Here is a 21,290-nt window from a genome sequence, read left to right on the forward strand (position 1 = left end):
CTTAGGGCTAGTGAATGTTTGTACTGTATGAAGAGCAGCATTTTCTAGAGTAACATAAATGCCTTAGGCAATAAAGATTTCACTTCTTCCCACAGGAAGCTGCTCTGCTGAACTCAATCTCAGGATTTTTCTTTTTGTAATATCCAGCCTAACTCTTCTGTTTCCCTTCTTTTTCATTAGTCCTGAGTTCTTGAAAGCCTGCCCTATTCCTTGGAGTTTGTATACTGAAACACTTAGCCCTGATCCTTCTCCTCCCTGTGGTGTTTATATAGCCCTGTCCTTTGCAGTGAAGCCCAGTAGATACTACTGTCAGAGGACGTGTGCTGCTCTCTAATCAGCACTGACATTGGACATCTTGGAACGCTAGCACCATCACTATATCAACCATGAAGAGAATTTAAGAATTGCTACATGAAGACAAATAGGCTCTGTAATTTGTTATCATTGTCTCTGGTCAATGTTAGGCTTCAGAGTGAACCAACCACCAGGTAGCTGAGCGTTGCAGAGCTGGTGACACCCCGCGTTGCATATGCAGCCTGTATTTCTTAAGACCTGCATTTGAAATCTGAGTATTCCACCTTCCATTTAGTGTTGACAAACAGAAGAGGTTCTCCTGAAACAGTCCTCTCTTCTGGAGCATTTATGTTTTGCTTGGCATGTGTGAATACTAAGTAAGCTAGGGATCAGAAAAAGCAGAATGACTCTAGCCTGGTGATTAGAGCACTTGACTGAGAATCTATATGTCTCCAGGCGTTTTGCCAGTGAATTTTTCTATGCTAAGTAAGACAGCATTGCTAGGAGGGATTGCTAGTGCTGTTACCCCAGCCCACCTTAAAGAATGAAATGATGACTAGATCTCCTTCTCAGTAGCGTGAGATGCAGGTTCAGATCTTCTCAGCCGGAGGCAGGAACCAAAACATGAACATGCTCTAACATCTGGACTGTTGAGTAGCAGAAAAGTTGTTGTTTTTCTGCACTTACAAACTAAGTCTTCTGCCTTTATGAATCCTAAAAGCCCAAAAGTTAGTTTTTCTTTTTGGGGCAAGTGAAAGATCTAGATCAACACGGTATTTTTGCTGTGGCAAGATGACAAAAACGTTTTTTGATGTTTGTTTTGAATTGATTTTCACCTTTCCCAAACATGCACACCCGCATGTGCACACACATGGATACCCCAAACTAAGCCTGTTATTTAGCACTGCCCTCTGTGATGTGTCACTTCTAACACTGCCAGAGCAGGAGGTGATGCAGATGGGACCTTTGCCATGGCCATTCTCTATTCAGCATGGGTGGGAACTGTCTTTTCATTCTACTTTTACTGTTTCAGCTTCCTACTTTCCTATGTCCTCCCCCCAACCTATTCCAGTCTGGAACAGTCCAAATGATTATTCTTTTACAGTTCTTAATCTAGGGAAACACTTGATAATGAATCCCGCTTCCAAGAAAATAAATCTAATGGCTGCCTGTTTGGGAGCACCCCATCTCCACTGAGGAATCTATGGTTGTTCCTCATTTCCAGAATTGGGTTATCTCCAAATCCATTTGTGCTACTTAGTGATTTGGTTTTAGTTAGCAAGAGATTCCAGCCTGTATCCAGCTTACCCTGACAACCTTTAAGAAAACCACAGAGTGATGTAATGAGCTCATGCATGGAAAAATAAACAGCTCTAGAGAAACCAGCAGTAGCAGCCTGAAGTAAATATTCTGTAGTCACTGGGGTTTTGAACATGACGTTATTTGAAAGGAAGAATGAGTAATATATTAAGGTTAGCAGCTGAAGACAGGTTTGTGTGTGCCTAGTTAAAAAAAAAAAAAACCCCGTAGCTGTTTATTTCAAAATCTTGCTTGCTGAATGGGGGCCAACTCCATGTGGGCTATTCTGTTCAGCTCTGGCACCCAAGCATCATGCAGGCATCTCATGTGACAGCTTTCCAATGATAGAGCTTTCTGCTGTCAAGAGCTCTTAGTGGACAGAGTATAACTGTAAATGAGCTTTGAAAACAAGAATGGTGGTATTTACATTTCTTTTAATTGAATTCACTTGGAGCCCAAACTTTAGGGCTCTTCAAAGGGAGAAACAACTTGAAAGCTGCATGTCTGTAAATACTTCTGCAAGAAGCAGAAGCACACCTCGCCATCCACCCCAAGGTACTCTTGGGTGCAATTTGTTTCCAGAGATCCACAAAGTGAGGTGGGATGTGATTATATCAAGTGTACTACTAGGAGCTGGTAGTAGTTCTCTGGTTTGTCTGTGTTCCTTAAGTTTTTTCCCCACTTGCAGAAAAAACAGGCAAGAAAATCCACATGGCACCCCAAAATAGCTCCCTCTTTCTAGTGCTCACCTAGGAAGTGATACCATTTTGCTGCATGCCTTTCTTAAGGATCAGGGATAGTGATTGCTTCTAGGGGGAAGGTACTCATGGTATGTTGCCTTAGCCATATCCCTAAGATCCTTAGGGAGTCTTTCTAGGATCCCATACGTTAACAGGAGTCTGCTTTTAAGCCGCCTGTATTGAGAATCAGTGTAGTTCCTCCTGAGTCAGATTGTCAGGTGAGACCAACCAACATATAACAGGGCAGGGCCTACTGATTTGCCCTTAAAAAGGAGTATGGCAGTTTTGGTGGGATACACCAAAACGAGCCAAGGTTAGACAAAAGTTTGATTTGTTATTAGGACTTTCCTTTTTAGCAGTGAGGACTAACCCCAAGGAGCTTGAATGCCGATATTATTTTCAGAGTGGGGAGACAGTGCACCCATTTGTGTTGAATGTATAGTTATTTGGAGTTGGAGGAAATTTCTTGCGCCTTGGAAACTTGGAACACTGCAGAGACCAGAGAGCCGCAGGTAGAGACTCTTGAAAAGCAAAGCACTGTTTTGAATGGGGGCTGTCTTTATCCCGACTTCTCAGCCTTATTCCTTAGCTGTCTTGTCTTACTCTTGGCGCACAGCACTCCCCGCCTTGTTATTTAAAGACATGTGAGACCATGGGCTTCTGCTTCTCCTGCTACTTTTCTCCTACTTTCTGCTACTACTAAACTAGTTGTGTTAGTTCCAAACTGACTGGCTGTCTCTCCATGCCAGTTGTGTTAATGTTACTGTCCAAATGTCTACTACAGGATTGTAGGCTCTTCCCCAAAATCTGTGGCTGGTTAGTGTTAGTCAGGACGCCAAGTGGAGGAGATAGGTGGAAGCAAAAGTTGATCACACTTTAGCAGAAAAGCAGATTGAGAAGGGGAGGTAGCCAGGCACAATTGTGCTTTAGTGACATCTGAATAAGGTGTTACAGTGTAATTGGAATTGGAGTATTTTGGTGCCTGGGAATGCCATCCTATTGCTGACTGCAGTTCTCCTTGGGGAACATTCTGGTGCTTCCATCTCCTCTGGGCATAACACCTGGGAGTAGTGGCTTTTGAACTTCCGCATAGCTGAAGAGGAAAAAAGAAGTGTCAGTGATGATGTCAAGAACAAGAGTTCATGGGAGGGAACCAATGAGTGAGAAAGCTTTTGCCTTTTCTACTATCCTCTATTAATGTGTCCTCCTTGGCTCTTGCCCTGCATCTTGTCTCAGTGCCTCCCAACACAGTGCTCTTCTGACCTGTCAAAACTATTGGGCTAAAGTCTGCCACTTTACCGTCCCACCTGCCAGAACTATTTATCTTCAGATCTTTGTATTAGTCCTCCCACCCCTTCTTTTTGTGTGAGGGTTTGGTTTTGAATTCATTTTAATTTAGGTTCTGGCTTGATACCAAATGAAGCAATCTCAGGAGAAGCTCCTGTTGAGTAAGATAAGAAAACTTACTAATTTCACAGCAAATCTCTGTGCTTTTCTCTGCTGAGTTCCTGCTTCCTTGCAAGCCAAAATGTGATGTTTCTCCCTTACTTTCTATCCCGCCTTTCCCTCTGGCTCCATCTGTGGTTCAACCACCCCTTCCTGTCTTGACTGCTGCTTGGGAGGCCTCTGTCTCTTCCTCCCTCCTGGAAGTTCTGAGAGGGTACGATATACGTGATGCCCAAGCGTGATCCTCCCACGGTCTCAGTGTGACAGGTGTGGTGAAGAAGGGAGTAGGTAGGGGAGAGCAGAAGCAGGGAGAATGGAAGAATCTAGGACCAGGACCCTTCCCAGACAGCCAGCAAACAAAGTCATAAATAACATGCCATTGGGGACCAGTTAATCTGCTCTGTGAAAAGGTGCAAAGTATACAAGTGGGAAAAATAACATTGTATAATAATCGGCATGCAACCATAGGTGTTAAACCATATGCAGCTAGGCAAATAAATGAAGCTCCCCCTGAGTGCTGTGTGATAAATCATTCCCAAAGAATTCAGTCACTCCCCCCTCCTTATCCCCCAAAGAAAGAAAACAAATTACTCTAGACATGGAGTCATAACTGCTACCCTACAGCTGCCAGTTAAAGCAAGTGGACAGGGAGCAGTAGGAGAGGGGCAAAGATATAAGAAGCTGGGGTAAAAAGGGAAAAAAAACCAACCCTGCATTTAAGACCACTGAGGATTTGGAGGGGAAAGGAAATAAGCTCCAGCACTAGACATTACCTGGACATACAGGGACAAACAGAGTGGAGAGATCAACTTTATGGAGTTTGTTTTGCTTTTTAGCAAAAGCTAATTCGTATTGGAGGGGTTGCATTGACTTGCTGAAGCAATTCCCTAGCAGCAGAGTGCTCCTTGCTGTATGTAATAGCAGCGTTCAGCGCAGGCTTGTATGTGGATCTGCACTTCAGATATCCATTTGAACATATGCTGATGCCTGCAGATGGACTGCACATCTTGACTCACCTTCCTGCCTCTCTTGAAATGTTCCTGTCAACTTGACAAGAAAGATTATAACATTTCTAAGGTGCCACAAATAAGGAGGAGCTGTTTCAAAGTAACTGCTTGACTTGCGCTCCTAGATTCCCTCTGGAAAAGGTTTAGACCTAGGCTGCTTCTGAAACCAAAAGCCCCTGGTGGGGCTTTGCAAGGAGACAACTGAAGGAAAAAAAGGGTTCAGTGGTACACAGATCAGTGTATCCCGAAAAGTGTCTGCTGCCTCCAGCATTGTCCAAGGAGGCCATGGATATCACCTAGTAGAGCACAAGGCTGTGAGGGAGCAGAGCTGCATTCCAGAACTGCTGGAAAATTCTACCCCTCCCATGCAAGCTTCCTCCTTAGGCTTAGGGCAAAGAGGTTTTCCACTTTAGTGGGTCTTGGAGATGGAGATGATAAGAAGGGAAATGTGTGAGGTCCTGCAGGAATATCAGTAGGGCTTGTGGAGCAGCAACATGGGACATTTGAAGAAAATGTCATAGAATCATAGAATCATTTAGGTTGGAAAAGACCTTAAGATCATCAAGTCCAACTGTTAACCTAGCACTGCCAAGTCCACCACTAAACCATGTCCCTAAGCACCACATCTACACGTCTTCTAAATACCTCCCGGGATGGTGACTCAACCACTTCCCTGGCAGCCTGTCCCAGTGCTTGACAACCCTTTCAGTGAAGAAATTTCTCCAAATATCCTATCTAAACCTCCCCTGGCACAACTTGAGGCTGTTTCCTCTCATCCTATTGCTTGTTACTTGGGAAAAGAGACCAATACCTGCCTCGCTAGAACCTCTTTGTATGTTGACTGTGTTCTCTTTACTTTCAAACTGATGTCAACAGACCTGTGAGCTGTGTTGTAAGAGTTCTGTGTATATTTTGGGCTGGGGGGGGGGTGGGCATAAGTAAAAGCTGACATCCTCATGTTCCCTTTCTTTTCGTGGTCATCTCATTTTTCTTATTTTGGTGGTCTGGCAAAATGCAAAGTGGTCAATGGGAACCAGTGAGTACATTTTGTGGTACAGTACAGGGGTGGCTTAACTACATGCTTTCCAGGCTGTTGAAGTGGTGTGTAAGCAGCTGGAAAGATCTCTTGGTAGAAGGTCCCAAGGGTTGTCTCTGAAGAGTCAGGAAAGAAGGCTGGGCAGAGAACCCACCTTCAGAGCCACGCACAGAGATGGGAGTATGTTTAAAAAGCAAGGCAGCAATCAATCTCCTGGAATGTGTGAGGGAGGAAGATGTGTTAAACTGGCTACCCTCACTCTGGGTGAACGGAATGGCTTTTCTCTGGTTTCACCAGTTACAATGATCCTACTGGTGTCGTCAGCCTCCCACCTCATCTTAGACTCATTGAATAAGCACAAAGCTGGAGCTTCGCTCTGGAGCTGGGACCCCCAGAATGCATGGGGTCCCACAGCTGGAGGCACTGTTGCCTGTGTAAGGCTGCAATTCATAGAAATCCTACTGGGAGGAATACTAACCTCAGCTATAGTATCACTCTGTAGTCCTTCCCTTGCCTTTCAACCCAGAGCGTGGAAGAGGGCTACCTCCATCTCATGACACTGATGAAGTGGGAGCAGTTTCTCTGTCCTGTGGCTGATGTCTGAATCCTGTATGTTACATCGTTGAACTTCCCAAGCCTGAACATTTTGCCCAGAGACAGCTGGCTCAAGCTAAATGTCCAAGAGTGAGTGCTAGCACTCCTGTCAGAGGCAATTTCCTCTGCCTCCTCGTAAAGTGCTAAATACCACAGGAAAAAGCTGATCTGTCATTACATGAAAAGACTCATCACACTATAAACCTGTCTCTCTTGCCCCCTTTTACTCACTGGCAGTAGCATAAAAAAAAGAACGTTAGGAAGACCAGTCTGAAATACTTTTTACCTGCCTGTGACAGTTTTCAAAAGCTTTCTATTAGGTGTCCTATAATTATACACTTACGATACTGTAAAAATAGTGTGCTTGTATACTCCAGCCAGCAGAGGTAGGCAAGTTCTCCAACAATTGCTGTGCTAGTTGTTCCAAGCACTATTAAAAACAGGTGTGGAAGTGAAAATAGTTTCCCAATAATGTTAAGGCTCCAGTGGAAACACCTATGGCTTCTCATTTTATTGAATAGCATTCCTCAGTGTGGAAAGAGTGCAGCGAGACAAGAGTATAGGGAAAATGAATGAATGTGTTCAAAGACAGGTGGCTTATCTCAAAACTAGGTATGCCACAAGCTAACGGTGCTTAGAAACTATGTGAAATGGAAAAGAGGAGTTAGGGAATTAAAAATGCAGACTCTGGGTAGCTTCCTCTCAAAATCTCAAGAGCAGTGTCTAACGTTGAAAGTTTTTCTAATGCTGAGGAACTGTACTGGCATAAAGAACTGAAGAGGGCTGTATTTTGGTGCCAAACTGTCTCTGCTCAGAGTTCGGAAATTGTCCATGTAAAGGTATGCACAGCTACAGCTGTCATACAGAATATGGAAGCCAGGTGCATTAGGAAGATCAGACCCCAAAATCTGGAAACTTAAACCAGATCAAATATCTTCAATATTTTAGGCTGTGTTTGCAAAGAGGTTGCCTCAGTCATCTAGGATCTGCTGGAGCTTCTCGGTCTGTGTGAGGAGAGTGGGAAAGACCTGAAGAGGTCGCATAGTTTTTTTCCTCCCCGTTTTAACTCAGGGTCATATCCAGTTAACAGCAGCTCTGATGTGTGTAACCTGTTCCTAATGCAGTGACAGGGATCCCACTGCCTCTTCCAATGAGTGAACAGTTAATCACCAGGGCTTTTTTATATCAAACCTAAATCTCCTTTCTTTAAGCAAGCTGACTGCTTCTTGAACTACCCATGGGGAAGAAGAAAAAATGATCTATGACCATCTTTTTTTATATAACAGCTTTTATTTCTCATAAGACTGAATGTCATCCCTAGACTAAACAAATGGAATTCTTTCAGCCTTTTCTCATAGATCAAGTTTCCTAGACCTCTGCCTATTCCCTTTGCGCTCTCCTGCACTCTTGCCAAATGGTCCACCTCTCCCTCAAAGTGCAGTGCCCAGAGCTGGACATAGGGCTGATTTAAAGGCTCACCAGTTCTTAGTACCTCTTTCTTATGTGAGGCTCCTGTCACTGCATCCCACAGCTAGATTTACCTGTTTTGACTTTTTTGTTGTTGTTTGCAATGTCATGAAGTTGCATACTTTTTTGTGGTCTACCTAAGCTCCTGATCATTTTTTTCTAAGTCTTGCTGTCTCGCCAGTAATTTCCTCTCCATGCACTGGATTTCTCCTTGCTCATTGTTACAGTTTGTACTTGTAAGTTGTGATCACGCTGATTTAAAACCATTTATCAAGATGACTTTGAATTCTTTCCTGAATTTCAATCTGTAAACTGGATGCTATGTTCCACTAGCCAAATCGGTCATTTAATTTCATACAAGACAAATCTTATGATCACTTTCAATGCTGAAGAACTGTTTCACAGAGAACTTTTGAGACCTCTCCTCTTGGAGCATGTTTTTCTTAACCTCCAATGTTAGGCAACTATTTCATAGTAATTGTATGTAGTCTACATTTTCCTCGTTTGCTTATGAGAATGACACAATTTACAATATACTGTAATGAACCAGAATTTAATCAGAGCAACTTCTAATGCATTGTTGCAAATATTTGCATTTTTTTTCCAGGGTAATGTACTGTAGCCATAAAAAAAGTATTGTTCTCTTTCTGCTATCCGTCAGCTATTCTGGCTACAGCTCTAGGAGTGCTAGGACTGTGTACCTGACTGCTTGAGAGTTGGAGTGGTAGAAGAAGTCCAAGCCCTGCCTGAAAGACAGTTGAGTTAGAATTGCAGGGCCAGGTAACTTTCATCTGGCAGGTTTCAAGATGCGCAGGCGTGGAGCTTTATTCCTGTGTGGTGTGGAAACCCTGTGGAGCAGACTCCTTTCCTAGCTGGGCAGCACCCAATGCCCACAGGTTCTGCAAAGTGAGTACAAGTTGTGCGTCAAAAAGTCCCTCAGCAAGTGCACTCTAATCCCTGGGACAGTGCTTCCTTCAGCCATTCCTCCTTATTTCAAGCTAGAGGGTAGATACTGAATAGGCTTCTCATCGTGTAATACTGGCGGGAGTGCAGTGCAGCTTTATCGCTTTGAGCAGAAGGAAAATGGCAGGGGAAGGATGTGTTCCCAGATAGCTGAAGTTTAATGAGCCACTTGGAACAACACTTTTTTTAAAATTGTAAGCACCTGTTAAACCTTTGCATTGTACTTGTTCAGCACTGGAACGTGCAGTAACCTCTGCTTCCTCTGTAGCCTATGCCTTGGGAAACGAAATTGAGTGAGTACCAAGGTGAGGCAAGGTCTGCTCAAGTGGTACAGTCTGGGAGCACCTGCAAGGTTTGTTTTTTCTCTTTACCTTTACATTAGCCAGAATATCCTGGAAAGACCATGGTCCCAGACAGCAACAGGGTGGAGCGGGTAGCGGTGCCGATGACTAACAGAGGTGCGGAGAGATTTATGCTATCCCCATGAGCCATATTTGCTCAGCTGTTATTGTGCTCCTAGTAAACACAGAAGGGGTTGTTTCTCTCCCTCCACCCACAGCCCTGCTCGGGGGACAGGCATCTAGTGCCTATTCACCACATTGCTTTGCTAGTCCTGCCAGCCCTTGTGCATGTGCATACCCAAAGCTTTTCAAATTCTCTCTCCCCTCCGAGGTGGAAGGGGTGCAGATTTGGGCTGCTGATATAACCTGTGCCGAACTTTCTAGGTGGAACGAGGCTGCGCTTTCTGCCCACAGCTTTTGTAAGCTCCATGCTGGAATGAGGCACCTGTTCTCTCAGAGCGGACCTGGGTCCTGTACACATTAGAGCTCCTATATGCAACGTAAAAGCACCTTTAAGCTGGTGTACATGCTATGACAAAATAACCAGTTCAAGGCTCCTCTTCTCTGCCAGAGGAGTGTAAAGACAGGCTAAATAAAAATGAGAAATCAACTCTGTTTGAATTAAGCTTCCCTGGGAGACAGGCAAACACTTTCTCTCACTGAGAGGAAAACTGAGGCACAAAGACACTTAGTCCTCACTTTTGGCTTGGCACAGGATGTCAGTAGGAACTTGGCAGTAGATATCCATGCTGCCTTTCGTTCTGTGCTGCACTAGTTCCTCACGGAGGGGAAAGCTGGGAGTTGAACAAAAAAAAAATTGGGAGAGGCATGTGTTCGATTTTTTTGAAATGGTATTTTGAAGTCAGGTCCCTGTTGCAGCACTAACAATGGGGATTGGTCAAGAATCCTTCAGTAAAAGACCTTTTCCTCCCCTTCTGATGAATGCTTGTTCATTAAAACTGAAGCTTTTTGTGGGAACTCCATGGGAAAAGTTTCCTCAGTCCAGACAGAATTTCTGGTCAAAAGAAATGAGAGAGGGAAAGAGAAGGAAATCTGCCCTGCCTGGCGTAGACTGTAGCTCTGGGTTTAGGCTATTCACATAGGTTCATTGCGGCTGGGCAGAAGCACAGAGAGAGGTTAGACCCTCTCTTTTGCCTGGTTTGGAAGAAGGGTCTCTCAAGGGTGTAGGGATCTCTCCAAGGTGGTTGGTTTTGGTGTCACAGTCTCTCTCTTCTTTTAATAAGAAAAAAATTCGGTGCAGAAGAGCAATATTAAAAAAATAATCTGCTGTGGTTGGATGGCAGATCTTCCTTATTTCCCACCCTAATCATCCACAGCATCCTTGCAGCCCCGGTGATTGATGCTTGGTCCTTTGGCTCTGATAGCAATGAGAGTTGTTATGTGTCAGGAGAGCAGCTGGGGGAGGCTGCCTCCTCCCCAGAGCAGCGCGTTGGCTGCATCTAGCCCTGCAAGCTGAGCACCAGAACTGTTAAGCACAAGCCTTTGGCTAGATTCTGCTAGGCACCCTCTCTTCTCAGCTTTGTAAGGTAAACAAACACCCCATCTCTTTAATAACCATCTAGTTTATTAGACAGTCAGATGAGTCCCTTACCTCATCCATCATTTTTATTTTTATTGTGCAGGCACTAGATATATGTTTGAATGTGTGTACTTAAGGGACCGGGAATGAGAGACCTTTTTATGAATCTGACCGTGTATTTCTCAGAAGGCCATTACTAGGGGAAAATTGTTGCATAAATAATGTACAACTGCAGATGTCCAAGCCCTCTTTTCCTGCAATAGCTCATGGCTTCAGAGACACTACTTTTAAAAATGTTTTAAGGAGTGTTAGAAGCAGTCAAGAGTAAGAAGGAACAAACAGCTAGCATTTTAGAGCTGAGCAGTTAAGGTAAAATGGATATTTCTGCCAGTGGTTCTCTTCTTTATGTGTGCATGCATTCCCTATCTTTTTTTTGTTCTGTCATTGGATTTGTTGTAATCTAGATTTGCTGTCTCCCAAAGGTTTCGCTCCCCAGCAACAGCAAGTTGGCAAGTGTTACTCAGCTTCTTTGCTGATGGTTGTCTTAAGTCAAAGCAGAGATGGCAGAAAACAGGGGAATGTGACAGTGCCTTTAAAAAAAAAAAAGGTGGGGTGTGTGTAATATTACTGTTGGTCCTGGGAAGGCTGTGTCCCACTGACTTGCTGTCTTAAATGTTCTTCTCTCTCTAAATGTTTATTATAGGGAAAGAAGGGAAACCTTTTTTCTTTATCTTTCTGTGCCTGCAACCCCCATTAACTCCAAGAGGGAATAGGCTTTTAAGTACCCTGCATGTATAATAAATATATGCTTCTTTCTAAGATGACAGCTTAATTTCATAGCTGGCATTAAACCTTTGAGCTTGGCCATAGGCTTTCACTATCCTCCATAAACCTGGCCTTGGCAACAACAGCAAAGTTTTCAGTAAGCAGTCTGACTGGAACAGGCTGACTTCAGTGTCCTGGAGCTGGGATAGCATTTGATGGTCCCTTCATTACCTATGAGACTGTCTTTCAGGGTGACAGTGTATGCAGTTCATGCCAAGTCCCATACTAGGGAAGCTGATGGTATGGATTTCCCAGCTGATTTTGCTGGCTGTTGAAATGCACCCCAAGTGTTAATATTCATGTTTATTTTTTAAGGGAATTAGGTGCTGTTAGAGTGGTAGCCTGGAGGAAAAAGCCTCTCCGGGGCTAGTGCTAGTTAATACTTTCTTCTGCTTAGTAAACAGATGTCACTGAAGGAACTTTCCACAGGGCTGTTGTCAGAGCCTCCATTTAGTGTCAATGTGTTTGCTATTCTTATCCCCTCTAGCTCAGGGAAGGTATGGTAGATCTGGAAAGGGTTCAGAGAAGGAACAACTGAGTCAGCTGGGACTCTTCAGCATGTAAAAGAGATGAAGTAGGAATCTGTAAAGCGGTGAGAGGGAGGGACTGACTGCAAACTCTTCATGGTTTCATCCTCCAGAAGAACTAGGGTCAGCAAACAAAACTAGTTGGAGCAAGGTTTAGATCAAACCAAAGGATGTGCTGTGTTCCACACACCACATGTAGTCAAGCCACAGAACTAGCTGTGGGATGTCATAGTCAATAAAAGTTTGAGGGGAGACATGGCAAACTGGTGGAAGGGAAAAACCATTGCTCCTCACTAAATACAAACTCTGTGTCTGTCTCTGCGAGTTTCTGATCCACCACTGGCTGAGACATGAAATACATGGGGGAAAGAGGTATATGCTTGTCCTATTCCTCTGTTCTCCTCTAAGCATCTGCTTTAGGCCACGGCTGGAGGGGAAACAGAGACAAGTTGGGCCTTTGGTTTGCCCCAGTATGTCTGTTTTATGTTCTTCAGGACGTAATGGAATAGATGGGACTTTCATGGTGACTACTTCTAGATGTATGCTAGAAATGAGAAAAATGTGATCTCCCTGCTCTTTCAGTTATACTGGTGTCATTGCTAATGACGGGCCACTGAATACTGGTGACGATGGGGGATTTTGCATCATTACATCTATTTGATGTCAACTGAACAAAACCTGTAAGATTTGTTTCACTCAGCCTTTAAACACCCTTCAAACAGGAGTAACTACCAATTAGTTCTGTATTCTGGTAGTAAATGCCATGACTATTGAATTCCCACACATTTCTGTTAACAAGTGCAGAGAATTTTTTGCCATTTTTTATGGCATAGTACAAATGTGTTTGTAAGTTTGTACATTTATTCTGTGTAATTTGCATACTTAACTGCAAGTGTATGTAAAATAAGATGCTAACTCATTAAAAGACACATATGAAAGTGGCATATATTTTTGTCCTGACACACACAAAAAAAAACGCTTTTTTTTTTTTCAGAGACATTTTTAGTGCTGGTTTTGCAAGACGCAAAGGACTTGAGAGATCTTAGTTTGATTTTGTGCACTCAGGAAGCTTTGGGGATTTAGATAGAAAAATTCCTGGAATGTAGTTCTCTTCAGCAGAAGGTTTTTTTCTTTTGCTAATTATATAAAATGATGATAGGGAATTCTGCCCCTGCTTTTGCTTCCCCAAGCTGCAAGAATGATCCTCCTCACCTGAGGGCCAAGGTGTGAATTGCTGTCGGCAGACCGCGGGCAAGCGGGGGCCCCTCGTGATGTAAGTGGTTTGTTAAGGAGCCTGCAGGCCTCCCGCTCAATGACTTCTCTGTCCACGTACAGCTTGGGAGCAGTCACGGGGCCTTTTTTTCAGATGTGAAATCTGTCAGCAAAGTGAAGTCAGCTTAAATATCAGCTGAGGCTTGAGCTCCCTTTCAGTTTTTGTTGACTTTATCCCCTCCTGCTCCCTCCCGATCAAGTTTCTCTCTGCTTGAGTCAGACTTGCCGACACTTAAAAGTTTTTATTCTGTGTTTCGGTTGTGTGGATTTGTGTGTGGCAAAGTTCAGGTGCCCTTCACATTCCCAGCCTTGACAGTGATCTGAAGTGCTGAGGAGAGGGAGACCATTCTGGGTCTCTGAGACTCTTTAGCTGCTACAGTTCAATTAGAAACCAGTAAAAGTGCTTCTGGTACCCAAAGCATGCTGTACTCAGGTGACGCTGCGCAGACCTGCTGGAGTTTTTTGTGTTGTACCTGCAGCTACCAAGCTGAGGAATTCTAGTTGTGAATCAGCACCCCTTCTGTTCCCCAAATACGGAACAGAAATTACTGTCTGCACCAGAATTTATCACCAAAATATCAGAGGTAACTGATGGGGTACAGACAGGCAGGCAAAATACACGGAAACAGTGAGCGTGTGTTAGTTATGTGCTGAGCCTGTCCTGGGGGCAGGATGCTGAGGTCATGCCATGTCTGCTGGCTGACCGTGCAAACATCTGCAGGTTTGGGATGAACCTGTGGTGTCATTGCCTGTCAGTGTTGAAGCATTTTATGTTTTGAAAGCTTGAGGGGATTCGTGGCTGTGGCAAGGAATTTCAGATGTTGTGGCTTATTTATAAAAAGAAAAGAAAAAACAGAGTAAACTGCAAGGGAGAGAAAAGCTAGGGAAGAAGAGAACAACTGTTCCTGCTTCTGGTTTTTGTCACTCTCCTAAGGATAAAAGTTAGGAGTTATATTGTTCTCTTTTTTACCCTACACTTAGACATGTTTTAAATCCTGTGATCAGCTGCCTTGACTGCTTTCTGTCCTACCTGCGTGCTTTTTTTCCTCTCTGTGATACCTTCAGTGGTTTCCAAAGTTGAAATAATTTTCCTACTCCTCAAAGGGCCAGAATGTTTGAAGACTTGTAATTGAGAACTTCTGGCTGTTGAGCCAAATAGGTCTTAACGTCCCATAGGTACTCTGTGCATTTCTTCCCCCTTTAACGGCTGGTCCATATAAGAGGCAGCAGCCTGGCACCTCTCCATGCATCTGTCGCTCCTCTGCAGGCGGTGGTCGAAGAGGCAGCATTAGGGCCGAAGGTGCCAGGCTGGCTGCAGAAGCCACTTCTGGACTTCTTTCTGCTCTTTGGTGCGTGCCATCTGTGTACTCTGTTCTCTGGTTGACAACGTCTTTGGAAATAACCTTTTCTGTGTAATAAGCTGTTAAGGGAACAGGGTCCTACCTATCCCTCGGTAGGAAGCAATGTTGGGTGCCCTCTGTTTTCCAGGTGGGTACAAGAGTGGAGTGTGCTGGAGAGGTGATGGCAGTGTGGGTAGAATGGGATATCCCATTCTGTTCCCTGCTGAGGTGTGTGCAGGTGCTCTCTGCACTGGATAAGGCGGTGTTAAACATAACGTTCTGCTCCTCTTGGGATCATGTTGGAGAGATGCTATTGAGAGGGAAGAATGCGTTGCAGTCTGGAGAAAGAGACGGTGGGCAGGGCAGGGTGTTTGCCTCCTTCGTTTAACTGGAAAATAGAAGCCACAATTTAGGATCTCTCAGTATGTGAAAAATCATCTGGGAAATGCTTACCCCGTGGCTGCAGTAATAGTGAATTATTGTTATCTGATAGCTCTGTTCCAAAACCCAGGTGAACGGGAACAGTTTTTCCTGCTGTTCCTGGCTTGCTGGGCACTGTCTATAATCCATAATATTGTTCTGTCACAGCTAAATGTAGGAGGAAGCTCTCAACCCCGAAGTCCCCTGAGTCTCTAGGGATGTAGACATACTGGTGTTTGCTGAGAAGGAAACAGAAACAGAAATGTGAAGGATACCTATATCCTGCTGAGCTGAGGAAGGTGATTTTGATTTGACTTTTTTTTCTCCGCCCCCTCCAACCTCCCTCCCGTTTTCCAGAGAAAGTTCACTCCTGCGACCAGGAAAGGCAGAGCGCCCTGGAGGAGGCCAGGCAGAACCCCCGCGAGGGTATCGTCATCCCCGAGTGCGCTCCCGGAGGGCTCTACAAACCAGTGCAATGCCACCAGTCGACTGGGTACTGCTGGTGTGTCCTGGTGGACACGGGACGCCCCCTGCCTGGTACTTCCACTCGGTAAGAGCTATAGGCCTGGTGACATGAGATATAAAAAAATACTGTTGCTATATCAGGTAAGTTCCTACTTCTAGAGCAGTCATCTCTGTACTACCTTCCTTAGAGCTAGCAATGCCGTATGTGATGTTCCCTGTTGAATGTTACTATGCAGCTCCCTCTCTGTAGGAGCTGGTGCATAGTAACTACTGCCCTTACTTTTCTCTGTGTTAAGTATTCATGCAAAGCAGCCTTTTTTTCTCTGGCTTGCAGCTTTTGGGTGGTAGCAGGAACAAGGACTTAGCTCAAGAGTACAGATCAGGGGCATGAGCAGTGAAAAGACAAGTGGCTTTGTTGCATTATCCTCTGCTTTATACTTCCATGCTGCAGCCGCTTGGATCCTGACCAGTAGAGATTTAGAAGACTGCTTGGTTGTGCGTTGATAGATTTTAAACCAGCGATAGATTTTTCTTTAAGTTACTCTGTATCTTAAAACTACCTGGGGAATCTTTTCTCGCTTGGGGTTTGGAAACAAATTGTGGGTCTGGCAAGTTATAAAAACAGGCCAGTAAGAGTTGGGACCTAAACTCTGTTAGATACAGTGATTCTGCAGAGCATGGACAGCTTTGGAAAAAAGCTCAGCCTGTGCCCACAAGAGTTGGAAGAGGGCCTTGGGCTGTTTGTGGGTTTGGGTTGGTAGCTGGTACTGGACTTCAGAGTATGCTCTTCCTTCTCTCTCCACTTCTGCTGCTGTTGCTGACTGTCCTTAAGCAGACAGATGCTTGAGAATAGTATTTCTTCTGCAGGTTTATTGGTTTCCCCTGCAGTAAGCAGATAAGACACAACACCTTAGCAACCATCTGATGACACTAAAGCTATATCATATAGTTCAGCATCTGCTGTTCTCCTTTTTCAGCTATGAGACCCCAGTGTGTGAAAGCGATGCCAGATCGAAGAGCACAGAGATTGATGATCCATTCAAGGACAGAGAACTTCCAGGTCAGAGAGGAACAAGATCCTGTCTCTGCCTTCTTCCCTTGTCTCACCTTGGGACAAGAATATTGTTGAGGAGATGGGGGATTTCCCTCACCATGCATGTTTTACCATGGGTTTTATTCTGTGTTATTTTGGATCACCTCCAGTTTCAGCAGTGAACTGGAAAAGGCTGGGAGTGGTTTATTGCCTGTCTGCCCTTTGAAAACATGTCTGGGATCAGAATTTTCAGGAAAGAAACCTGGATGTCTGGAGGTCCCCTGAGGGAAGAACGGGCTCAGCATTGAATGTTCTTCTTCAAAGCCTGGCCAGGACAGGATCCTTTCCATTTAGCAGAGCTTTTCAGCAGCTTGGTGCCCCCTGAGCAACAAAAGAGGACACAGCTGGCAATTGTCACTGCACGGACCTGGCAGGGCAGTGTTCCTGGTGCACTAAGGTCCCTGAACTAATGCTAGCTCCTCACTTATGTATCCCTCATTTTCTGCCTGGGACCTGCTTTATCTCCCATTGCTGCTTGTTTTATATTCTGCTTTTCCCTCTTAACAGAGTGACAAGCCATAATTTACTGTTTGCCTACCTTGTTTCTGCTAGGAAGATGTGCTGGGCATAGGTGTCTGTGCAGCTCTTAAAAATGCTGTCCTACCTGCCTGTGCTCTGGTTTTTCCTTCCTGCCGCCTTTCGAAGGAGCAAAGTGAGGGGCCCTCACTGACAGGTCAGCCATTGCTCTCCTGGGTGGGGGCTGACTGCTTGAAAACAGAAGCTACAGTGGATCCCTCTTTACCATGAGGGAGTGGTAGAGACCAAGAACTCTGCAGAAAGAGCTGGTAGGTCTGGATCCACTTCATTTTCTCCTGGCCCTTTCTAGGGCTAGCATAAAGTGAGTTGTCCCTGAGCAGGTTAGCAAAGGAAATGAGATTTGTTCCAGATTTGCCTTCTGTGTCTCCTAATTCTCCTCCTGCCGGCTCCTGACCTCGAGCCCCATAGCTTTCTGCTTAGCAACTCTGCCCTCAGCAGGGCTCTCTTCTATGCAGCTCCTCATTTTCACAAATCATGTAGAAATTTCCTATCTGCCTCCCTCTCACATTCGAATGAAACTGGCCACTTGGTTCAAGTATTACTTTGGGGCGTAGGGGGAGGGAAACCAGCTAAATGATTGCATTAAGGCTCATTTCCTTAGGAAATCACGGTAAAATAGAATAACCTTACTTCCTTTCTTCCCCATCCCCTTCTGCCCTTGTTTTACTGCCTCTCCCTGCACTTCCCCCTGCCTTTCCAGGACTGCTCTGTGAAAATCCTTTGCTCTTGAGCTTTTTCTTTGAGCCTTTCTTTCTGATCTCTCAGGAAGACAGAATGGTTTCATTTCCCTTCTCCCTCCACTTCTGCGCTGCAGCTGCAGCTGGACAAGGGGACAGGAACTGCTTGACGGAGAAGAGGACACATGATGCTCTGTAGCTTAGTGGTCTGGTCCCAGCATCAGACTCCAGGAGAGTTCCCCTCTCAGCTCAAGCCTGTTTTCTGTGCCTGAGTAAACTTTCAGCTCTGTGCTTGGCTGCATTGGCTGGCATGATGATTCCCGTCACTGAAAATACCCTTGTCTATGGAGAGACTAGGAGATGGAGGATCTGATGCTGGTTTGTCTGACTGAGAGATGCTGTGCTGACTTGAGGTTTGTTTGATTAGCTGCTCTTGTATGCAAAAATTCACTGCTGATTCAGAACTGCAGGGGGTGAGAAAGGATGTTTCTTTTTACTTTTTCCCACTCTTATTTCTTAGCAGAACTGAATTTTAAGAAAACCCCTGCTTTAATTTGAGACTGCTCATTCCATTTGCACTCAATTCTGGGGGACTCCTTACCTTATTCCTCTTCTAGAGGTCTGCCCATTCTTCAGATTCTCAGTGCTGCAGGCAGTGTGCTCCTTGGCCTGTGTGAAGAGACCCTGCAGAGGCCAAGATGGGGGAGACATAAGTCCAAATCCTTGCACACTTACACGTACCCTCTTCACAAACTGTGTCATGGCTGTGGCCAGAAGAAAGAAAGAAAGAAGGAAGGGAAGTGTTGCTTGCACATAGCAAATGGCAAGCTGCTAATTCCTGCAGACGGTGAGATGCTGAGGCCCCAGGGAGATGACTTCTAGCAAATGGTTTTTCAACCTTCTCATTACTGCAACAAAAAGCTCCTTTAAGTGAGTGGTCTACTCTGGCTGCCATAGCAGCTTACCCATTACAATGCTGACATTTTCTGGACCATGTGCCAAATGAGTGCTGAGGGGTGTGCGTGTGTGTAATGCACATAATATGGAGACAGGCGAGGGACTGTTGGTTAGCTATTGCAGAGAACAGAGCCTGTAATGCTGCAAAGGAGGGAGTTTTGTCAGATCAATTTGCAAGCTGCTTTCAGCTGTCAAGGGATTACAGTAAGTTTCTGGTGCTCTGTTTTGGGTACACGTGCTTCTCTGCTTGTCCGGGAAAAGCAGAAAGTGTTGACACTGCTATATGTTGCTAGGGGGAGGCTGTTTTCTGATGTCTTCTGCCTTAATCAGCTGACTAATTGGTAGTGAATGTTGGTTTTGGGAAAGAGAAGAGGTAAGGGATGTGGTGATGGCTTCTCTGGCACATCAAGAGAAGACAATAGGATGGGAGGTGATGGGTTTTGGACAATGGTTTCGGAGATGGTGGGTTGAAGTTAAGTATGCTCATTCCTTGGTAGGCTAGAGCAATTGTTCCAGTATTAAATGAAGTATGCTTTTGCTCCTTTAAGAAGCAAGGGAACAGCATAGATTGCCTCATAAAGGTGAGGAGATGGAGAATTTCATCTCAGCTGTGTCATAACAGGCTGGCACTGTTAAGGATAGGAAGCTCTGTCAGTCTGTGGTTATGATGGTGGGGAACTAGACGGCCTCAGACTAAGTAATGGAAATGGTTACCAAGCTCGTCTTCAGCCTGCTTTGTCCTGCTTAAGCCAGCAGTGACTGGGGGCAATTACCACGTGTTGACTTAGACTGACGTATTTCCCATGCAGTGTGATCATGCAAAGAACTGAATTATTGTGGTAGCTGCTGGCAGGCAACACTCTCTGTGCCTGAAGAGGAGAGTGCAAGCAGTGGCACTCGCTTTGGCCCGTGCTTCGGGAAGCTTTAAGCTGTCAGTTAGGTCCTCAGAACAGCCATGTTTGCAGAGGAAGATGACCCAGGAGGTAATGAGTTGTTTTGTAAACTTCTCTGCAAGTGTCACCATGGGAACTCCGTCTGCCAGGCGCTTCCAGCACATCCCTGTGGTTATGCTGGTAGGGAACTGGGAGAGGCCGTAAAGCTAACCACACAGTCTTCCTGCCAGATATTGTTAGTGACCCTGTGTGTGCCTGGACAAAAGCTGCAGGACAAATTGCCACGCAGAGAAACCCACTGAGGGATTCTTCTGCCTTTCCTTAGGGACTGATGATGGCTGCCATGTTACAAACAAAGGAGGTTCTGGCTGATCCTTGCTGAACTGGGGTAGGAGACCAATCCTATGTGTTCTTTCATTAAACCTCCTCTTTTCTTTCTGCAGGCTGCCCAGAAGGGAAGAAAGTTGAATTTATTACCAGCTTACTTGATGCTCTGACTACGGACATGGTACAGGCTATTAACTCAGCAGCACCTACTGGGGGTGGGAGGTGAGTCCAGAAAGCACCTGGGCTGAACGCCACCAGGGTGGCTGCAGAGCTCGGGGTGCCCCTGAGGTGGGGGTGGGAGGGAAAGGTGTTGCTCTGTGCTGGTTCGGGCTCCTTTGGGTTGCTGGGAGAGGAGCTGGGGCTGCACCTTCAGATGCTGCTCTGTCCTGTCATCCTAGCCCTGCCTGCCTCCTCCCGCCCCTCCTCTCTGGCAGCTGCTCCACCATAAAGGTTAGTATAGCCCATTTGAAGTGTGAAATGAGAGCTCAGTGGGAGGAAGTGGCTTGTTCTTTTGTCCCCTGGTGCATGAAAAGACCTAATAAAATGCAAATGGATTGAAGGAGACCGTGTGGCCTAGTGGCTACCACGGGGAGTGAAGAATGCGAACCAAATTCTTGGCAGTACCAGCGCTGTGGTTTTGCTGTGGGGCAGGAGCCAGCCTGCCGATGAGGAGAGGAACTGTTTTTCACGGCCGTCCCCTCTGACCGGCTGCCTGTTCATCCCTCTTGGAAGGAGCAGCAGGTCAGGCCTGTTGCAAGAGGTGGGCAGAAGTCTGCGTTCCTGGGGAACTGGAGAAAAGCTGAGGTCTTGTCTCCCCCTTCTGCTTGATAACAGCAAATCCCCTTAGCGCAGCAGCTGCAATACTGCGGCTGGACAGGCCGGTGAGAACGGACTGTGATGGATTTAAAAGAAGTGCTATATTGCCTCGGCGAGGCAAAGCTTCTATGCTTCTGGATTCCCCCGACTATAAAAGGAGTCAGTGCTAGTTTAGCACGCAGGGATGCCACAACGAATACTGTGCTCGTCTTCATAAAGGTGTAGGGATGAAGGAGGTGCCTCTGTGCATGTGTTACTTCTGTGGGTATTGTTCCAATGCATTGGGAGTGATGTTGATCCCCTGCTTTCCTCTTCAAAATGTAGAAGGAAGCGGTGCCATCTTTAACTACTCAAGACAAAAAACTTCCTGGGTGGCACCTTTGTGCCTCTTGGTTTCAGCGTGCATTGCTTGTG

At 45.4% G+C, this 21,290-nt stretch overlaps 1 protein-coding gene across 2 annotated transcripts in view; it reads left to right on the forward strand.

The window, feature by feature from the left end:
- Nucleotides 1–21,290, forward strand: part of SMOC1 (SPARC related modular calcium binding 1) — a 133,622-nt gene that overhangs the window by 91,925 nt on the left and 20,407 nt on the right. For both annotated transcript variants that reach the window (XM_075151954.1, XM_075151955.1), the window contains exons 8-10: nucleotides 15,469–15,661; nucleotides 16,554–16,636; nucleotides 20,177–20,282. In XM_075151954.1, the coding sequence (XP_075008055.1) occupies nucleotides 15,469–15,661; nucleotides 16,554–16,636; nucleotides 20,177–20,282 (382 nt within the window). The remainder of the gene's footprint in view (nucleotides 1–15,468; nucleotides 15,662–16,553; nucleotides 16,637–20,176; nucleotides 20,283–21,290) is intronic.

The sequence above is a fragment of the Calonectris borealis genome, chromosome 5 (genome assembly GCF_964195595.1).
Source record: "Calonectris borealis chromosome 5, bCalBor7.hap1.2, whole genome shotgun sequence".
NCBI classification, from domain to species: Eukaryota; Metazoa; Chordata; class Aves; order Procellariiformes; family Procellariidae; genus Calonectris; species Calonectris borealis.